Source organism: Esox lucius, chromosome 19, assembly GCF_011004845.1.
Source record: "Esox lucius isolate fEsoLuc1 chromosome 19, fEsoLuc1.pri, whole genome shotgun sequence".
Classification (NCBI taxonomy): Eukaryota; Metazoa; Chordata; class Actinopteri; order Esociformes; family Esocidae; genus Esox; species Esox lucius.
Window position 1 is genome coordinate 1,345,337 of NC_047587.1, and position 18,674 is coordinate 1,364,010.

General features: G+C 41.2%; 1 protein-coding gene across 2 annotated transcripts; it reads right to left on the bottom strand.

Moving 5' to 3' along the window:
- Nucleotides 1–2,488: 2,488 nt before the first annotated feature.
- LOC105007420 (photoreceptor-specific nuclear receptor) lies at nt 2,489–17,608 on the bottom strand. Of its 2 annotated transcripts, XM_034288123.1 has the most exons (8): nt 14,572–17,608; nt 12,775–12,940; nt 11,126–11,229; nt 8,189–8,500; nt 6,886–7,082; nt 6,156–6,405; nt 4,497–4,602; nt 2,489–3,842 (listed from the first exon to the last, which is right to left on the bottom strand). In XM_034288123.1, exons 1-8 carry the CDS (start codon nt 14,771–14,773, stop codon nt 3,710–3,712), a joined length of 1,470 nt encoding a protein of 489 aa, XP_034144014.1. In that variant the 5' UTR covers nt 14,774–17,608; the 3' UTR covers nt 2,489–3,709. The 2 variants fall into 2 exon arrangements, with proteins under 2 accessions (XP_034144014.1, XP_034144013.1); XM_034288122.1 differs by lacking the exons at nt 2,489–3,842; nt 4,497–4,602 and having other exon boundaries at nt 5,435–6,405.
- Nucleotides 17,609–18,674: the final 1,066 nt, after the last annotated feature.

The following is an 18,674-nucleotide window of genomic DNA, read 5'->3' on the forward strand; positions in this document are numbered from 1 at the left end:
ATCTATGTATCTATGGCAGATCTTTAAATAATACATAATAGGGATGCAACATTACCACTTTTTCATTCTCAGTACCATTTCCATGTATTGACATTGGTATTTTTAGCCTGGCGTCAGTTAGCTGTCCTGAGCTAACTTAGCTTGCTGGTGTTAGCTCAGGACAGCTAGCTGGAGTTTGTTAGCCTGGGTTAACAAGGTAGCTTAAGCTTCTCTACTGTCACCACTTGAAACACTTGCTTTGTAAGGTTTGCACTTTCAAGATTGAAGTAATTCCAGACTGCAGACATTATTGTGGTTGTTGTTGAGTTCACTAGTCATAGCCTGCATGTGTCTGGTCTGCCCGTCATCAACTATTTAAGGGGTACATTTGGTTTAATGTTAGGGTGATCAGACGTCCCCGTTTTCCGGGGACAGTCCCCGTTTTTGGGGGCAATGTCCCCGGGTGGGGTTGTCCCCGGAAATGTCCCTGTTTTTAACTGTGCGTTAAAAAGGGACCACAAAGTGAAATAACATTTTACATGGCAAAAAAGGCCGGGCAGCAGAACCTACCAGTTGACGTCTCAATCGCGCTGTGCTTGTTTTTGGCCAGCAGAGGGGGCTGCTCGCTATAGTTGCTTCAATCACTCTTCTGCTAATTACTTTCACAAGTTTTAGGGAAAACTGCTGTGGGTAACTCGGCCAGAAGCTAACAAGTGTCAAGTGAATCCATAACATCACCACAAACGTCTTGTCGAGACCGGTTTCAATCGTTTTAAATACTAGCTAGCGATGTTACAATGTCACAATTTATTATTATTAAATAGATAGATGATCTGCTCTATAAGGTTTAAATAGGTAATTCTAGCTCACATTAGCTATGCAGAGATTAGCTAGCTACTGTCTAGGTTAAAAAACGTTCACATATTACACATGCAGTGGACGGGCTATTTTGAAAATATGATCATATTAAATGAATGCACAATTAATTATGAGAATATTTATTTGTAGATTACACTTTTAATGATTTGACATAATAAGTATTGTGAAAATATATTTAGAAATCTTCATGAATAACATGAGCATAATATTGTCTGTTAGAGATTGAAGGAGAGGAGGAAAGCTAGATAGGAAGAAGATTGAAGTAGATTGAGGAGGAAAGGTAAAGATATGATTACAGAGCCAATTTGTTATTACAAAAAAAAAGTGAGATAAAATACAAAAATGAGGCAAGCAATGGGAATCTTTTAACCAAAGTGTTTTATCTAATAGTGTACTATTCACTATTAAAGATTGGAGAGGAAGAAGGAAAAATGAAGATTGTGAAAAGAGTGAAGCGAGGAGAGTGTGAAGGTAAAAGATGAGATGGAAAGGAAGAAAGAGAAGATGAGTGAACAAAAGAGGAGACAGATTGTAGTAGAAGAAAAAGTCTATAGCCTAAATTTTTCAGTTTTGCTCATGTTCTCTTCTGCTCTTATTCTGCCCGGACAACCAGGACCACTGAATGGCTGTTCAGATTGGACAGTTCAGATTTGTCTCTGGTGTTTCTGTAATATAGTTGTGTTCTCTGTTGACCACAATGTGCCTGTTACCACCCGCATAATTACTACTAAAACAGGTTGCTTAGATCCAATCCAGATGTTTATGGAGGAAAATGAGAATGGACTCTGTGATTGATGTATATAGTCAAGTCAGAATTGACTGTGAGGTTTTTAATAGCTCACCATCCAGCTTTGTTTTCAGATTCCACATCTCTTGCAATTTTGACCTCTCACTTGAGATTATGAGAGATGATGGACCCTAGGAGCTTTGTCTAATTTAGCTATTAGAAATGACCCATCAATGTGAAGAGGAGAAGTTGGAAAATGTTCTGATGTCAATATCCACCTCCACTATTTGGTCTGTGTTTAATTCCAAGTTATTTTGATTCTCCAATTGCTTTTCTGTTCATTCAATATTGAAACTACAGGTACCTTTGGTGGATTCTATTGTTATGTCGCCTGCACATTTACATTGAAAAATGTTTTAAATTGGGAATGGGAGTATGCTGTCACAGTTGAAGGAAGGAAGGACACGAGGAGCAGAGATATAGCTGTGTAAGATCCTTTCGATTGTAACAACAAAACAACAAAAGGAGAAGCAAACCACGAACTAATGCACAACACAACTGGCACAAACAATATTCCACAACAGGAAGAGCCACACGGTGCCTAGAGGCCCCTCTACAGTCCGACACTGACTGTGGTCCCCAGGCGCATAGAGATGCCTAGAGGAACCTCTACAGTCCGACACTGACTGTGGTCCCCAGGCGCATAGAGATGCCTAGAGGCACCTCTACAGTCCGACACTGACTGTGGTCCCCAGGCGCATAGAGATGCCTAGAGGCCCCCAGCCGCATGCTCCCCTCATCATCAAAATCTTAATCTTTTGATGTGAAATAGAACAAGACCAAACATAGACATAAAGAACAATATTACAGTTAATTCAATAATTTATTGTTATTGTAAAATTGGTCACAGTTCAAAAATAAAAATGTAAACATTGCATGAATATTGGAATAACAATTAAAAGTTGTACCACTGAGAGTAGAGGGAAAAGAACACCCCACACTTTTTTGTAGATCTCTAGCTCATATGGATAGTGAGCTGTTGAAAAATAGATGTTAAGAAAGATACATTTCTGTAAAATCATTGAGATTGAAAATGGAAAATATAAGGCATGTACTGTTGACAAGGAAGGTAAGTGAAAAAAATGCAAGTGTATTTAGAGGTCCATGTCATCTGGATTGGAAGCTATTAAAAATAGTTAATGTGAATCAGGTAGAAGAGTTGTAATACTGCGTGTAATTTTGAAATAAATTCAAGATTATGAATTTGGAAAATATCAGAGGTGTACCTTTCAGAAGAGAGGTGAAGGAACACACTTGTTAGTAGATCTCTAACTATTATGGATAGTGAGCTATTAAAAAAGAGTGGTTTCGACAAGGAAGGTCGGTGAACAAAATTTAAGTGGTTTTTGAGGTGTATGCCATCTGGATTTGAAGTTATTAAAAATTGTTCATGTGAATTAGGTAATAGAGGTAATTGTAATAATGCATTTAATTTAGAAATAAAATTCTGGTATTGAATTTGGAAAAAAGAAGAGGTACCTAGCAGAAGAGAGATAAAAGAGACACAACACAATTGTTTGTAGATCTATAACTCATATGGATAGTGAGCTATTAACCATGACAGAGGAAATATTGAGACCCTTTAGAGATAACCAGTCCAACAAAATCATCAATAAAATGTGCAGAAAATCGTGGAGGTCTGAAAATGTTTAAAAACATAATGGTAGAGGGGGGATGGGAGTTGTTGCATCCCCGTTTGGGACAAGGACAACTTCTGGAAGCATTGGGTGATTATAGTCAGAGGGTCAGGTGAGGGGGGCTGGATACTCTGCCTATGTGCATTGTCCTTCATGCTTATCTTGTTTGGGAATGGCATTCCAAGAGCGTGACGTATGTATCAATCTGTCTCTATTGTCATTCTGTCTCTAGTGTCATTCTGTCTCTAGTGTCATTCTGTCTCTAGTGTCATTCTTTCTCTAATGTCAGTGTGTCTCTACCATCAGTCTGTCTGGATATTTTTGATGAGAGACTGCACTACTTTGCATGGTTTGATGGATATTGTTCCTGGTCAGAAGTATTCTAGTATATTAAATTGTGTATATTTAGGAATCAGATCCAATATGTTTAGTTTTTGAACATGTCACAAAGAAGTTTCTCCATGGGAGTGTTGCCAATGGTCTGCTGGAAGAACAGCTGCTCAACCCTCTCAGAGGACAGGAGGTGAAGCGATGGCAGCAGCAACAGAAGCCTTCCAAACCTGCCCAGACACATCACCACACAGGGTTATACATATATATATATATATATATTCATAACTGACTTAGGATATAAGACATACATCACCACACAGGGTTATACACACATATATATTTATAGAGGATGTTCTGTATCATCTGGCTGATTGGTATATCGAGAGAGGATGTTCTGTATCATCTGGCTGATTGGTATATAGAGAGAGGATGTTCTGTATCATCTGGCTGATTGGTATATAGAGACTGGATGTTCTGTATCATCTGGCTGATTGGTATATAGAGAGAGGATGTTCTGTATCATCTGGCTGATTGGTATATAGAGAGAGGATGTTCTGTATCATCTGGCTGATTGGTATATAGAGACTGGATGTTCTGTATCATCTGGCTGATTGGTATATAGAGAGAGGATGTTCTGTATCATCTGGCTGATTGGTATATAGAGAGAGGATGTTCTGTATCATCTGGCTGATTGGTATATAGAGAGAGGATGTTCTGTATCATCAGGCTGATTGGTATATAGAGAGTGGATGTTCTGTATCATCATGCTGATTGGTATATAGAGAGAGGATGTTCTGTATCATCATGCTGATTGGTATATGGAGAGAGGATGTTCTGTATCATCATGCTGATTGGTGTATAGAGAGGGTGTACTGTTTCACCTGGTTGGCTGGCTGGTGTAAAGGGAGAGGATGTGTTGACCCAGCATCACCTGGGACTGGTCCTGAAGGTTCTTTACCTGCTCTGGGTCCTTCAGACCACAAGCCTCTGGTACATAAAAAAAAAAATCAGGATCAGAAAGAGTTTTATTGCCAAGTAAGTTTCACAACAAACTAGGAATTTGTTCTGGTCTGTTGGTGCAGCATTTTTAAACAAAAGAAGTTAAAACAAATAGGAATTGGGGACTGAGCAAAAAAACAGTAGACTGAGCATTAAGAAATTACAAAAAAATACACTAAAGGATATATAAGGTGCAAGAATTGTCCAGTTGAGGTTTGTGTGTGTAGGTGGGGAGGAGTTATAGATTTGTCCAGTTGAGGTTTGTGTGTGTAGGTGGGGAGGAGTTATAGATTTGTCTAGTTGAGGGTTGTGTGTGTTTGTGGGGAGGGGTTATAGATTTGTCTAGTTGAGGGTTGTGTGTGTGTGTATGTGGGGAGGGGTTATAGATTTGTCCAGTTGAGGTTTGTGTGTGTATGTGGGAGGGGTTATAGATTTGTCCAGTTGAGGGTTGTGTGTGTATGTGGGAGGGGTTATAGATTTGTCCAGTTGAGGGTTGTGTGTGTATGTGGGGAGGGGTTATAGCACAGGTGTCAAACCGGTTCCACAAAGGGCCGAGTGTCTGCAGGTTTTTGGTTTTTCCTATAAATTGGTTCCTAGTTCATACCTACACAACCAGGTGAGGGTAGAAACTAACCAATCAGTGACCTAATTAACCAATCAAGTACAAGGAGAGAGCAAAAACCTGCAGACACTCGGCCCTTTGTGGAACCGGTCCAGTTGAGGGTTGTGTGTGTATGTGGGAGGGGTTATAGATTTGTCCAGTTGAGGGTTGTGTGTGTATGTGGGGAGGGGTTATAGATTTGTCCAGTTGAGGGTTGTGTGTGTATGTGGGGAGGAGTTATAGATTTGTCCATTTGAGGGTTGTGTGTGAATGTGGAGAGCGGACTATAGTCAATTTGGTTCCACGGGCATGTTCATGAGGCCTACTGCTGTAGGAAAGAAACTGTTCTTGTGGTGAGAGGTTCCTGAAAGACATCAGCCTTCTGCCAGAATGGAGAGCTCTGATTAGTCGTTGGTCGAGAACTGTTGTTTTAATTTCTATCCATACCGGCGCTTGGCTTCTTCCACTGCCTTACCAAAGCTGTATTTAGCCTCTCTGTACCTGTCTCTCTGAACACACTCCTGCTGTTTATATAGTTTTCATTCATGTAGCAAAGTCAGGAAGTCAAAGCTTGAGATGGCAAAACTGGTCAGTAGAGCGTGAGATGGCAAAGTCAGGAAGTCCAGTTGAAATGGCAAAGTCAGGAAGTCCAGCTGAGATGGCAAAGTCAGGAAGTCCAGCTGAGATGGCAAAGTCAGGAAGTCCAGTTGAGATGCCAATGTCAGGAAGTTCAGTTGAGATGGCAAAGTCAGGAAGTCCAATTGAGATGTCAAAGTCAGGAAGTCCAGTTGAGATGGCAACGTCAGGAAGTTCAGCTGAGATGGCAAGGTAGTAAAAACATAGGAGGCGCTAGTATGTTGAGATGGGGGGACAGAGGCATGACAGGCTTTAATAGAAACCCAAACTATTGTATTTAAGTGGGATGTGTAGTGCATTTGACCTGGTTTGAAGAGGACGACAGCCTTGAGACAGGCAAACTCAGTGGGGTCCAGAGACAGGGCTTTGAACCTGTTGAAGACCTCCTCCAGGGCCTGGACACCTGAAGCTGTAGGAGGGGTAGTGGTCTTTATGCCCTGATGAGGGGTGGACAGACTGGGATGGGAGAACAGCGGACAACTGTTCAGAGGGAGGGACCACTGGATGGCACACAGCAGGAACAGCTCACTCCAAGCCTCTTCTAGTAGGATCACCTAGGATAGATCAAAGGTTAGAGGTCAGAGGGAACAGCTCACTCCAAGCCTCTTCTAGTAGGATCACCTGGGGGTGGTCAAAGGTTAGAGGTCAGAGAGAAGTGTTCACTCCAAGACATTCTAGAAGGATCACCTAGAGGAGGACAAAGGGTAGGGATCAGAGGGAACAGATGACTCCAAACCTATTATAGTAGGATCATCTAGGGGAGGTCAAAAGTAAAAGGTCAGAAGGAACAGTTCTCTTCATGCCTGTCCTAGTAGAATCACCTAGGGGAGATCAAAGGTTAGAGCTCAGAGGGGAGCATGCTTTTCAAGCCTCTTCTTGTAGGATCACCTAGGGCAGGTCAAAGGTTAGAGGCCTGAGGGAACAATTATTTTCATGCCTCTTTTAGTAGGATCACATGGGGAAGGTCAAAGGTTAGAGGTCAGAGGAAGGGACCACTGCTTGCTTCATGCTTCCTCCTCTAGGACCTATCTCACCTGGTCTCTGAAGGGGAGGTAGGAGAAGACAGGCAGGTTCTTGGCCCACTTGACGGCCATGAAGAGTAGCCGGGCGGACATCTCGTAGACACTCTCTGATCCACTGAATTGGTGATGGTAGGGAGACGACTCATAGCCTGACGGGGATCTCACTATACCTTCTGGATCATCATTGGTTACGTTAATATTTTCCTCCACTAAGAGAGAGCGATTAAGAGAGAGTGAGGAAGGAAAGAGAGATGGAAAGACAGAGGAAGGAAAGAGAGATGAGAGTCAGAATAAGGAAAGAGCGATGGAGAGAGACAGAGGAAGGAAAGAGAGATGAGAGTCAGAATAAGGAAAGAGCGATGGAGAGAGACAGAGGAAGGAAAGAGAGATAGAAAGACAGAGGAAGAAAAGAGAGATGAGAGTCAGAGGAAGGAAAGAGAGATAGAAAGACAGAGGAAGGAAAGAGAGATGAGAGTCAGAGGAAGGAAAGAGAGATAGAAAGACAGAGGAAGGTAAGAGAGATAGAAAGACAGAGGAAGGTAAGAGAGATAGAAAGACAGAGGAAGGAAAGAGGGATAGAGAGACAGAGGAAGGAAAGAGAGATGGAGAGACAGAGGAAGGAAAGTCATAAGAATGTTAATTTCCACTTATTACCCTTGAATCTGCCCCATGTCCCGAATCTGCCCCATGTCCAGTATCTGCCCCACATCCTGAATCTGCCCCGTGTCCAGTATCTGCCCCACATCCTGAATCTGCCCTGTGTTCAGTGTCTGCCCATGTCTTGAATCTGCCCCGTGTCCAGTATCTGCCCATGTCCTGAATCTGCTTTGTGTCCAGTATCTGCCCCACATCCTGAATCTGCCCCATGTCCAGTATCTGCCCCGTGTCCAGTATCTGCCCCACATCCTGAATCTGCCCCGTGTCCAGTATCTGCCCCACATCCTGAATCTGCCCCACATCCTGAATCTGCCCCATGTCCAGTATCTGCCCCATGTCCAGTATCTGCCCCATGTCCAGTATCTGCCCCATGTCCTGAATCAGCCCTGTGTCCAGTATCTGCCCATGTCCTGAATCTGCTCCATGTCCTGAATCTGCCTCATGCCCTGAATCTGCCCCGTGTCCAGTACTTGCCCCATGTCTCCAGAATCTGCCCCATGTCTCCAGGATCTGCCCCATGTCCTGTATCTGCCCTATGTTCTTTATTTGCCCCATGTCCTGTATCTGTGTCTATGTCTACTTTACCCATGCAGATTGTTTATTTTTCACCGGTTCTGTATCTGGCCAGTTTCTACTTCTACAGCGTCCATCATCTCACCATTCTCTGGCTCCAGCTTGGCACAGGTCTCAGCTGTCGTCAGGTTGGTCATGAAGCCATGATTGTTCTGGGGGCTGGTGCAGCGCTGTGTGGCAGTTAGTGCAGGAGGCTGAGGCTTCACCGTGGCTGGAATGGGGGGTCTGGTTGGGGCTGTGTGCCTTAGTGGGGGTGTGGTTGCAGGCGTGGCCTCAGAACTCAGGGGAGGTCTCAGGATGATGGAGGAGGTTGCCTCCCATTTGGTGATCAGGTGTTCTCGGCCAGTATCCAGGTGTACCTGGGCCGCGCTTCGGGGCTGACGTTCATTCTGCACAGCTACAGGAGGGACAGTTACAAGAACCGAGAAAGAGATATGTATATATGAGAGAGAGAGAGAGAGAGAGAGATGGATATACACAGTTAAGACCAAAAGTATTCATACCCGTGGCCAAATTTTGAGCCATAGTGAATTTTATTTGACCAATGGGTATAGAAACTTGCATTTTCTCAAACATTTGCAACAATTTCAACGGGTATGAATAATGTTGGATATGTCATTTTTTGTAAAAAAAAAAAAGAAGAAAGAAATAGTTACGTTTATTCATTTGTATCTCCAGCACAATTCTTATTGTTATTTGTCACTTGTTTATGTCATTTCCAGCCAAAAGAAACCTATTGGTCCAATAAAAACACACTATGGCTCAAAATTTTGCATGGGAATGAATACTTTTGGGCTTAACTGTATATAGATTGAGATGGAGAAATAGAAAGCGATAGAGATAGCACTGACTTTGTGGAATTCTTTGGCCAGTGAACTGACAGGAGTTAGACACAACACTGTAACACTTAACCCTAATTGCTCCAGTAAGACATTTACAAACAAATGTAATGCGGGAACTAGAGAGACAGCTCTCATGTAGGTAATTGGTCATGTGATAATATCTCTCCTGTTGGTCATGAGTCAGATGATAATATCTCTCCTGTTGGTCATGTGATAATATCTCTCCTGTTGGTCATGAGTCAGATGATAATATCTCTCCTGTTGGTCATGTGATAATATCTCTCCTGTTGGTTATGTGATAATATCTCTCTTGTTGGTCATGAGTCAGATGATAATATCTCTCCCGTCGGTCATGTGATAATATCTCTCCTGTTGGTCATGAGTCAGATGATAATATCTCTCCTGTTGGTCATGTGATAATATCTCTCCTGTTGGTCATGAGTCAGATGATAATATCTCTCCTGTTGGTCATGTGATAATATCTCTCCTGTTGGTTATGTGATAATATCTCTCTTGTTGGTCATGAGTCAGATGATAATATCTCTCCTGTTGGTTATGTGATAATATCTCTCTTGTTGGTCATGAGTCATATGATAATATCTCTCCTGTTGGTTATGTGATAATATCTCTCTTGTTGGTCATGAGTCAGATGATAATATCTCTCCTGTTGGTCATGTGATAATATCTCTCTTGTTGGTCATGAGTCAGATGATAATATCTCTCCTGTTGGTTATGTGATAATATTTCTCTTGTTGGTCATGAGTCAGATGATAATATCTCTCCTGTTGGTTATGTGATAATATCTCTCCTGTCGGTCATGAGTCAGATGATAATATCTCTCCTGTTGGTTATGTGATAATATTTCTCTTGTTAGTCATGAGTCAGATGATAATATCTCTCCTGTTGGTTATGTGATAATATTTCTCTTGTTGGTCATGAGTCAGATGATAATATCTCTCCTGTTGGTTATGTGATAATATTTCTCTTGTTGGTCATGAGTCAGATGATAATATCTCTCCTGTTGGTTATGTGATAATATCTCTCTTGTTGGTCATGAGTCATATGATAATATCTCTCCTGTTGGTTATGTGATAATATCTCTCTTGTTGGTCATGAGTCAGATGATAATATCTCTCCTGTTGGTCATGTGATAATATCTCTCTTGTTGGTCATGAGTCATATGATAATATCTCTCCTGTTGGTTATGTGATAATATCTCTCTTGTTGGTCATGAGTCAGATGATAATATCTCTCCTGTTGGTTATGTGATAATATTTCTCTTGTTGGTCATGAGTCAGATGATAATATCTCTCCTGTTGGTTATGTGATAATATCTCTCCTGTCGGTCATGAGTCAGATGATAATATCTCTCCTGTTGGTTATGTGATAATATTTCTCTTGTTAGTCATGAGTCAGATGATAATATCTCTCCTGTTGGTTATGTGATAATATTTCTCTTGTTGGTCATGAGTCAGATGATAATATCTCTCCTGTTGGTTATGTGATAATATTTCTCTTGTTGGTCATGAGTCAGATGATAATATCTCTCCTGTTGGTTATGTGATAATATCTCTCTTGTTGGTCATGAGTCATATGATAATATCTCTCCTGTTGGTTATGTGATAATATCTCTCTTGTTGGTCATGAGTCAGATGATAATATCTCTCCTGTTGGTCATGTGATAATATCTCTCTTGTTGGTCATGAGTCATATGATAATATCTCTCCTGTTGGTTATGTGATAATATCTCTCTTGTTGGTCATGAGTCAGATGATAATATCTCTCCTGTTGGTTATGTGATAATATTTCTCTTGTTGGTCATGAGTCAGATGATAATATCTCTCCTGTTGGTTATGTGATAATATCTCTCCTGTCGGTCATGAGTCAGATGATAATATCTCTCCTGTTGGTTATGTGATAATATTTCTCTTGTTAGTCATGAGTCAGATGATAATATCTCTCCTGTTGGTTATGTGATAATATTTCTCTTGTTGGTCATGAGTCAGATGATAATATCTCTCCTGTTGGTTATGTGATAATATTTCTCTTGTTGGTCATGAGTCAGATGATAATATCTCTCCTGTTGGTTATGTGATAATATCTCTCCTGTCGGTCATGTGATAATATCTCTCCTGTCGGTCATGTGTGTGCTCCTTTCCCCTCCTCTCTCCTCCACTCACCATCCTTGTTCATGCCTGCATGAAGGCATCTCTTCAGTCTGCAGGCCTGGCATTGGTTACGATGAGTTTTGTCTACAGGACATCTGCTGTTCCCAGCCTGACACCTTCAGAGGACAAACAAAGTTTCCCTTTAACCTGTAGCAATGATCTTTTCTGAACTTGGATTCAACTGGAATTTCTATTTAAATACCAGTTGGATACATACATTGAAATCCCACTTACATAAATAGCTTTTTATTCCTTTTGTACATAAATTAAAATCACTTTAAATCACAGTTGGATTCATAACTTTATATTTAACTTATATCAATAAATGATAAAATTATAAATTAAAGAGGCAATATGTAATATTTTTACTGTACTACTAGGATATAAAAAAAAACAGAAATTACCAATAGACTTCTGCAGTTAATGTTTTAAGTTAATGTTTGAAATAAAAAAATTCAATTGTTTTATTTGTAATATCAGTACTATCCTACCCACCCTAAACCACCCTGGACTAGCTAGTACTATACCAGTCAGTACTATCCTACCCACTCTAAACCACCCTGGACTAGCTAGTACTATACCAGTCAGTACTATCCTACCCACCCTAAACCACCCTGGACTAGCTAGTACTATACTGGGAAGATGAGGAGACAAGTCATGTTACTGTTTAGAGGCATGATTCTAAACAATACCTCTTTACACAAAAACATTTCATTTGTTTTAATTTTTGACTGCAGTCAAAGAGAACTTAAGGGAACAGAAGTCTGACAGTGTAGAGCTGATCTGTAGATAAGCCTAGTGGTACTTATGGAACAGCAGTATGACTGTGAAGAGCTGACCTGTAGAAGAGCCTAGTGGTATTTATGGAACAGCAGTATGACTGTGAAGAGCTGACCTGTAGATGAGCCTAGTGGTACTTATGGAACAGCAGTATGACTGTGAAGAGCTGACCTGTAGATGAGCCTAGTGGTACATATGGAATAGAAGTATGACTGTGAAGAGCTGACCTGAAGATGAGCCTAGTGGTATTTATGGAACAGAAGTATGACTGTGAAGAGCTGACCTGTAGATGAGCCTAGTGGTACATATGGAACAGAAGTATGACTGTGAAGAGCTGACCTGAAGATGAGCCTAGTGGTATTTATGGAACAGAAGTATGACTGTGAAGAGCTGACCTGTAGATGAGCCTAGTGGTATTTATGGAACAGAAGTATGACTGTGAAGAGCTGACCTGAAGATGAGCCTAGTGGTATTTATGGAACAGAAGTATGACTGTGAAGAGCTGACCTGTAGATGAGCCTAGTGGTATTTATGGAACAGCTGACCTGTAGATGAGCCTAGTGGTATTTATGGAACAGCAGTATGACTGTGAAGAGCTGACCTGTAGATGAGCCTAGTGGTATTTATGGAACAGCAGTATGACTGTGAAGAGCTGACCTGTAGATGAGCCTAGTGGTATTTATGGAACAGCAGTATGACTGTGAAGAGCTGACCTGTAGATGAGCCTAGTGGTATTTATGGAACAGCAGTATGACTATGAAGAGCTGACCTGTAGATGAGCCTAGTGGTACTTATGGTACAGCAGTATGACTATGAAGAGCTGACTTGTATATAAGCCTAGTGGTATTTATGGAACAGCAGTATGACTGTGAAGAGCTGACCTGTAGATGAGCCGGCGCCTCACACTGCGTTTGAAGAAGCCACTGCATCCGTTGCAGACGTAGATGCCATAATGTTTTCCACTGCTACTGTCTCCACACACTCGACACAGCATGCCTGGATTCATGGCTTTACCGGGCCCTGGATTCATGGATTTATTCTTTGTGGCTGTGAAATTATTTGAATATACAACAATACAAGATCCACAATCAACAGTAATTCCTGAATTTTACTTAGAAGGTCTTTGTATTCTCTGACTAATTTGCCTTTACCGTATTGGTTATAAAACTACAATATTATAATTCATAAAATATTTATATACAGTTCATAAGTTTGCATAAATTGGCAGAAATTGTGAAATTTTGGCATTGATTTTGAAAATGTGACAGATCTTTTTTTTTTTAAGGACAGTGATCATATGAAGCCATTTATTATCACATAGTTGTTTGGCTCTTTTTTAAATTATAATGATAACACAAATCACCCAAATGGCCATGATCAAAAGTTTACATAACCTTGAATGTTTGTTACAGACACACAAGGTGACACACAAAGGTGAAAATGGCAATTAAAGGTGAATTTCCCACACCTGTGGTTTTTTAAATTGCAAATAGTGTCTGTTTATAAATAGTCAATGAGTTTGTTAACTCTCACGTTATGCACAGAGCAGGCTGGATACTGAGCCATGGGGAGCAGAAAAGAACTGTCAAAAAACCTGCATAACAAGGTAATGGAACTTTATAAAGTTGGCAAAGGATGTAAAATGATACCCAAAGTCTTGCAAATGCCAGTCAATACGGTTCAATCACTTATTAAGAAGTGGAAAATTCAGGGATCTCTTGATACCAAGCCAAGGCCAGGTAGACCAAGAAAGATTTCAGCCAAAACTGCCAGAAGAATTGTTCGGGACTGACGAGTTTGGAGTGACGAGACCAAAATACAGTTTGATGGTAAAAACCATAAGCGCTATATTTGGAGAGGGGTCAACAAGGCTTATAGTGAACAGAATACCATCCCCACTGGGAAGCATGGTGGTGGCTCACTGATCTTTTGGGGGTGTGTGAGCTCTAAAGTCACAAGGAATCTTGTGAGAATTGTTGGCAAGATGAATGCAGCATGTTATTAGAAAATACTGGCAGACAATTTGCATTCTTCTGCACGAAAGCTGCACCATGGGATGTTCTTGGACTTTCCAGCATGACAATGACCCTTTCCAGCATGACAATGACCCCAAAGGCCCAGTTGACCCTCCATTGGTTACAGCAGAAAGTTTCTGATGGTTCTGGAGTGGCCATCACAGTCTCCTGATTGTAATATCATCGAGCCACTCTGGGGAGATCTCAAACATGCGGTTCATGCAAGACAACCTTGCATGACCTGGAGACATTTTAGAATTTAGGGGCCTATTACAAAAGACTGCACGCTGTCATTGATGCTAAAGTGGTCAATACACAATACTAAGAACTAAGGGTATGCAGACTTTTGAACATGGGTCAGGTCATTTTATTCTTTGTTGCCATGTTTTGTTTTATAATTGTGCCATTCTGTAATGACCTACAGTTGAATGTGAATCACGAAAGAAATAAAATTCATTTGTTTTGCCTGCTCACTCATGTTTTCTTTACACATGGTACATATGTTATCAATTCTCCAAGGCTATGCAAACTTTTGAGCACAACTGTACACTTTTGTTGTGCTGTGTATTGTTAGCCAGCTATAGTCCTCACTATCTCGTGCTGATTCAATGTAGATCCCCAGTAATGGTTGTACTCCATCATGCTCCGTTCTGTGAGTCTCACCTGCTTGTCTGTTGTCTGGGTTGTGGTCCCTCAATGAGTCCCTGTGGAGAGAAGAGTCCCCAGGGGCTGAAGATGGCAAAATAGAGTCCCTGGAGTGGGTCGACTGCAGAATAGAGTCCCTTGAGTGGGTCGACTGCAGAATAGAGTCTCTGGTGTAGAACAATGATTGCTTGAAGATCTTAGATACTGAGTGGTCCTCCATCCTCTATTGAAGACAGGCAGGCAGATCCTGTTCAAAAACAGATTTGTATTTCCTTCTGAGTTAGTTATTTATTCTAGGCGTCGGTCGAGATCTTCTTCAGTTTAAGGTCTTGATTCCAGGTTGTATTGGTGTTCCTCCCAGCTCTGTATTGACGTCTGTGTGGTGCAGATTCCCCCAGAGTTTTAAAGAGCACGAAGTCCTACAATTGTTCTTCTGTCCATCTGCGTCGACTGGACCAAACCTGCTTGTCTGTGATTCTCTATGAATGTTTATCTTCTTGGGTCTCTTTTCTGGACGGAACGCTGTGTTTCTCCTGGTTGCCCCCAGAGGAAACTAAGACAAGCCGTTTAGCCTCACGTCACCCAGTAAGCTCTGCTGTGTCTCTGAGTGGGTCTAGTCTTCCTCGGGGAATCTCTATCTTCAATCCGGAGAAAGACAAGGAGCTTAGCGTTTTTGTCTTTGCTGTTTCAGCAAGATGCTGCTTTGTTACCCTCTTAATCTTTACTGTCCATCCCGATGGCTCTGCCACTACGAGGGAGGGGGTGTCAATCAGTCACACACACCACTTAGAGCTGCTCACTCAACCACATACATTTTGAATTTTACCATCCTTGTGAGGAACCCATTATTCCCATTGTCCCAAGCACGATGACCCTTAAAACTAAACCTAACCTCTAAGCCAAAACATTTGTTTTTATGTTGTTTGTTTTACTATGCTTGCAGAGATACTTTGTACTCCCAGTAAAAGCTGTGAAATGTTCTGCCTATTATAGTTTCATGAAAAAGCATCTGCTGTTAATGTTAGGATCCTGAGTTCTGCTGAATTCTCCTGAGTTCTGTCTTCAATCATGTGATCATGTCAGCAAAATGTTTCAAAGAAGCAAAATCACTGTCTGTGATAAGAAGCCAAGCCACAGATTGCTGGGACTTTTCCTGAGAACAGTCCCTTTGGTGCAGGACATTTTCAGCCGCTTGCTGGCAAACTAGCTTAAGTTACGGAAACAAACTAACTGAAGTTACTTAAACAAACAAGCTGATAACCTGCCAACTGAAGGCTCCCTCAATACCTAAGACATCTGTGGTATTGTATTGTCCAACAAAACTGCACATTTTACAGTAAAGTGGCATTTTATTGTCCCCAGCAGGTGCATATTTTTGTGCCTATGGGACATTTCTGTGATCTTTTCATCTCATGAGACATGGGACCAAACTTTTATATGCTGCGTTTATATTTTTTTTCAGTGCACATAGCATCAATCCAAATGACATGATTTTCAAGGATCCAACTATGCTTTACCATTTGAAGACTATAATACCCAGAATAATGAACACATGTTGCTTTTGCCCGCCTGTCTTTCATCACTGGTCCAAGTCATGGTCTTAAGTCCTTAATAAGATAAAACCACAAATCAAAGAAAACAGCAAATCAGTGACTTCAGCAGCTAATTACCAGTAAATCAAACAGGGTCAGTAATTAGGGTTGGAATAAAGAGCAGCAGCCAACATATGGCCCCGAGAGGTGGGGGGGGGGGCTTAAACCAGCCATGTGTCTACTCTCTACACCAGTCTACTAATTGTTGTATTTCAGGAAAGTGGGGGGTCTAGTTAAGCTACTGAGTTGATTTGGGATGGTTGATGTAATGAAATTGCTAGACCAGTTAAGATTGTGTGTTTCTAAAATACCGTGTCAGAGATCTGGTCATGACGCCTTATTGGATGGCCAGACCAGGTGAGCCAAAAGGCTGATGCTTTGTGTGAAATCCCAGCCAGTTCACTATTAATCTGAAGGGCCACTTACTGCCCCAAACAGAGGGTCTCTGTCTGTCCAAAGCAGTGTGGAAATGGTTTAGACTTGCTGATTATGGTGCTTAAGTCTGGTTGACAGACAAAGACATTTGAACTCTGAACTGGGTAATCTCAACCTGGACCGACTCTGGGACCCTTAACATTTTTACCACCCAACATTTTGGATAGATATCTCTTTTCATCAGGTAGTACAAACTGGAGCACAGTACTAGACCAGTTAATCGCGTAGACTGGAGCACAGTACTAGACAAGTTAATAATTCAGACTGGAGCACAGTACTAGACAAGTTAGTCATTCAGACTGGAGCACAGTACTAGACAAGTTAGTCATTCAGACTGGAGCACAGTACTAGACCAGTTAGTCATTCAGACATGGTCAGTGTCAGATATTGAGAATTGGTTTAGCGGACTGGTTGCAGGTTTGACTAAAACTTCAATAGCCTCAGTTTGGCTAACATTTTAATAGTCTCAGGTTGGCTAGAATTACAATAGTCTCAGGTTGGCTAGCATTACAATAATCTAAGGTTGGCTAACATTTCAGTAGTCTCAGGTTGGCTAGAATTACAATAGTCTCAGGTTGGCAAACATTTCTATGGTCTCAGGTTGGCTAGCATTACAGTAGCCTCAGGTTGGCAAACATTACAATAGTCTCAGGTTGGCAAACATTTCTATGGTCTCAGGTTGGCAAACATTACAATAGTCTCAGGTTGACAAACATTTCTATGGTCTCAGGTTGGCTAGCATTACAGTAGCCTCAGGTTGGCAAACATTACAATAGTCTCAGGTTGGCAAACATTTCTATGGTCTCAGGTTGGCTAGCATTACAGTAGCCTCAGGTTGGCTAACATTACAATAACCTAAATGGCAAAAAGTTATTTGTTTCTGTCTATTTTGAGCCTGTTATTGAACCCACCACAAACGCGGATGCCAAAGATACTGAAATATTCTAAAGAAGCAGTTTTATTGATTCTTTAATCAGCACAACGGTTTTCAGCAGTGCTAACATAGTCACAAAAGGGTTTTCTAATAATCAATTAGCCTTTTAAAATGATAAACTTGGATTAGCAAACACAAGGTGCCATTGGAACACAGGAGTGATGGTTGCTGATAATGGGCCTCTGTACACCTGTGTAGATAATCCATTGAACATCAGCCATTTCCAGCTACAATAGTCATTTACAACATTACCAATGTCTAGACTGTGTTTCTGGTCAATTTGTTGTTATTTTATTGGACCAAAAAATAGCTTTTCTTTCAAATACAAGGACATTTCTAAGTGACCCCCAGGTTATGCACGGTAGTGCTCACTGGGCAGTTCTGAGACCACTGAATCGCAGGGCATCGCTTGCTGTGACCAGGATTTAAAAACTGCAGTGATGCAGCTGTAACATGAGGGAAGGGACATAAACCACTGGGCCCCTCAGATGATGTCATCTCAGAATTCACAGTTGCTTGGATGGGTGTGTCATATGTACTTACTCAATCTTATTACCAGATTCACACTGCAGTTCCCATCTCTTCCCAGAGAGAACTGACCCCAGGCTATTCCCTTTTGTCAGACGGAGGATTGGGGAGGCCTCCTTCACAGCACTACTATGATCTGGGGATTAACCTCCCCCAGCAGTATACCCCCACCTGTTGCCTCCAGGCCACCAGCAAAAACGTTCATCTATAATCCGGTCACTGAAGAAATGGATAGTGTCCAGGCATATCAAAGACACTCAGCACGTACATTAAACATTACAGAGACTTAACATGTTATAGCTGACCAGGGCAATGAACATTACAGAGACTTAACATGTTATAGCTGACCAGGTGGTAGGGAGTTGGCATGAACGGTTATCTGAGGCCTAATTATCTGGACAACATTATGCTGTCAGAAATGGACTGTTATACTTTGATTGTAAAGTGAACCTGAAACATACAAATATTAATGAACAAAATTTGTTTTATTTTCTGTTTTCTCAATATAAACATTTCTTACAACTATTATCATGTAAATAATAATAATATTAACACAATCACGCTTAAAATCATATATTACTGGAATTAGTAAGGCATCAAAATGTTACGGTTTCATCCAATTTAATGTGAAC

Excerpts from the sequence above, each read along its gene's own strand:
- LOC105007420 (XM_034288122.1), bottom strand. The coding sequence starts at position 14,773 with ATGGAGGACCACTCAGTATCTAAGATCTTCAAGCAATCATTGTTCTAC. Across the intron at positions 11,230-12,774 it reads AGGCGCCGGCTCATCTACAG|GTGTCAGGCTGGGAACAGCA; the intron begins GTCAGCTCTTCA and ends TGTCCTCTGAAG. Across the intron at positions 7,083-8,188 it reads CAAGCTGGAGCCAGAGAATG|TGGAGGAAAATATTAACGTA; the intron begins GTGAGATGATGG and ends GCTCTCTCTTAG.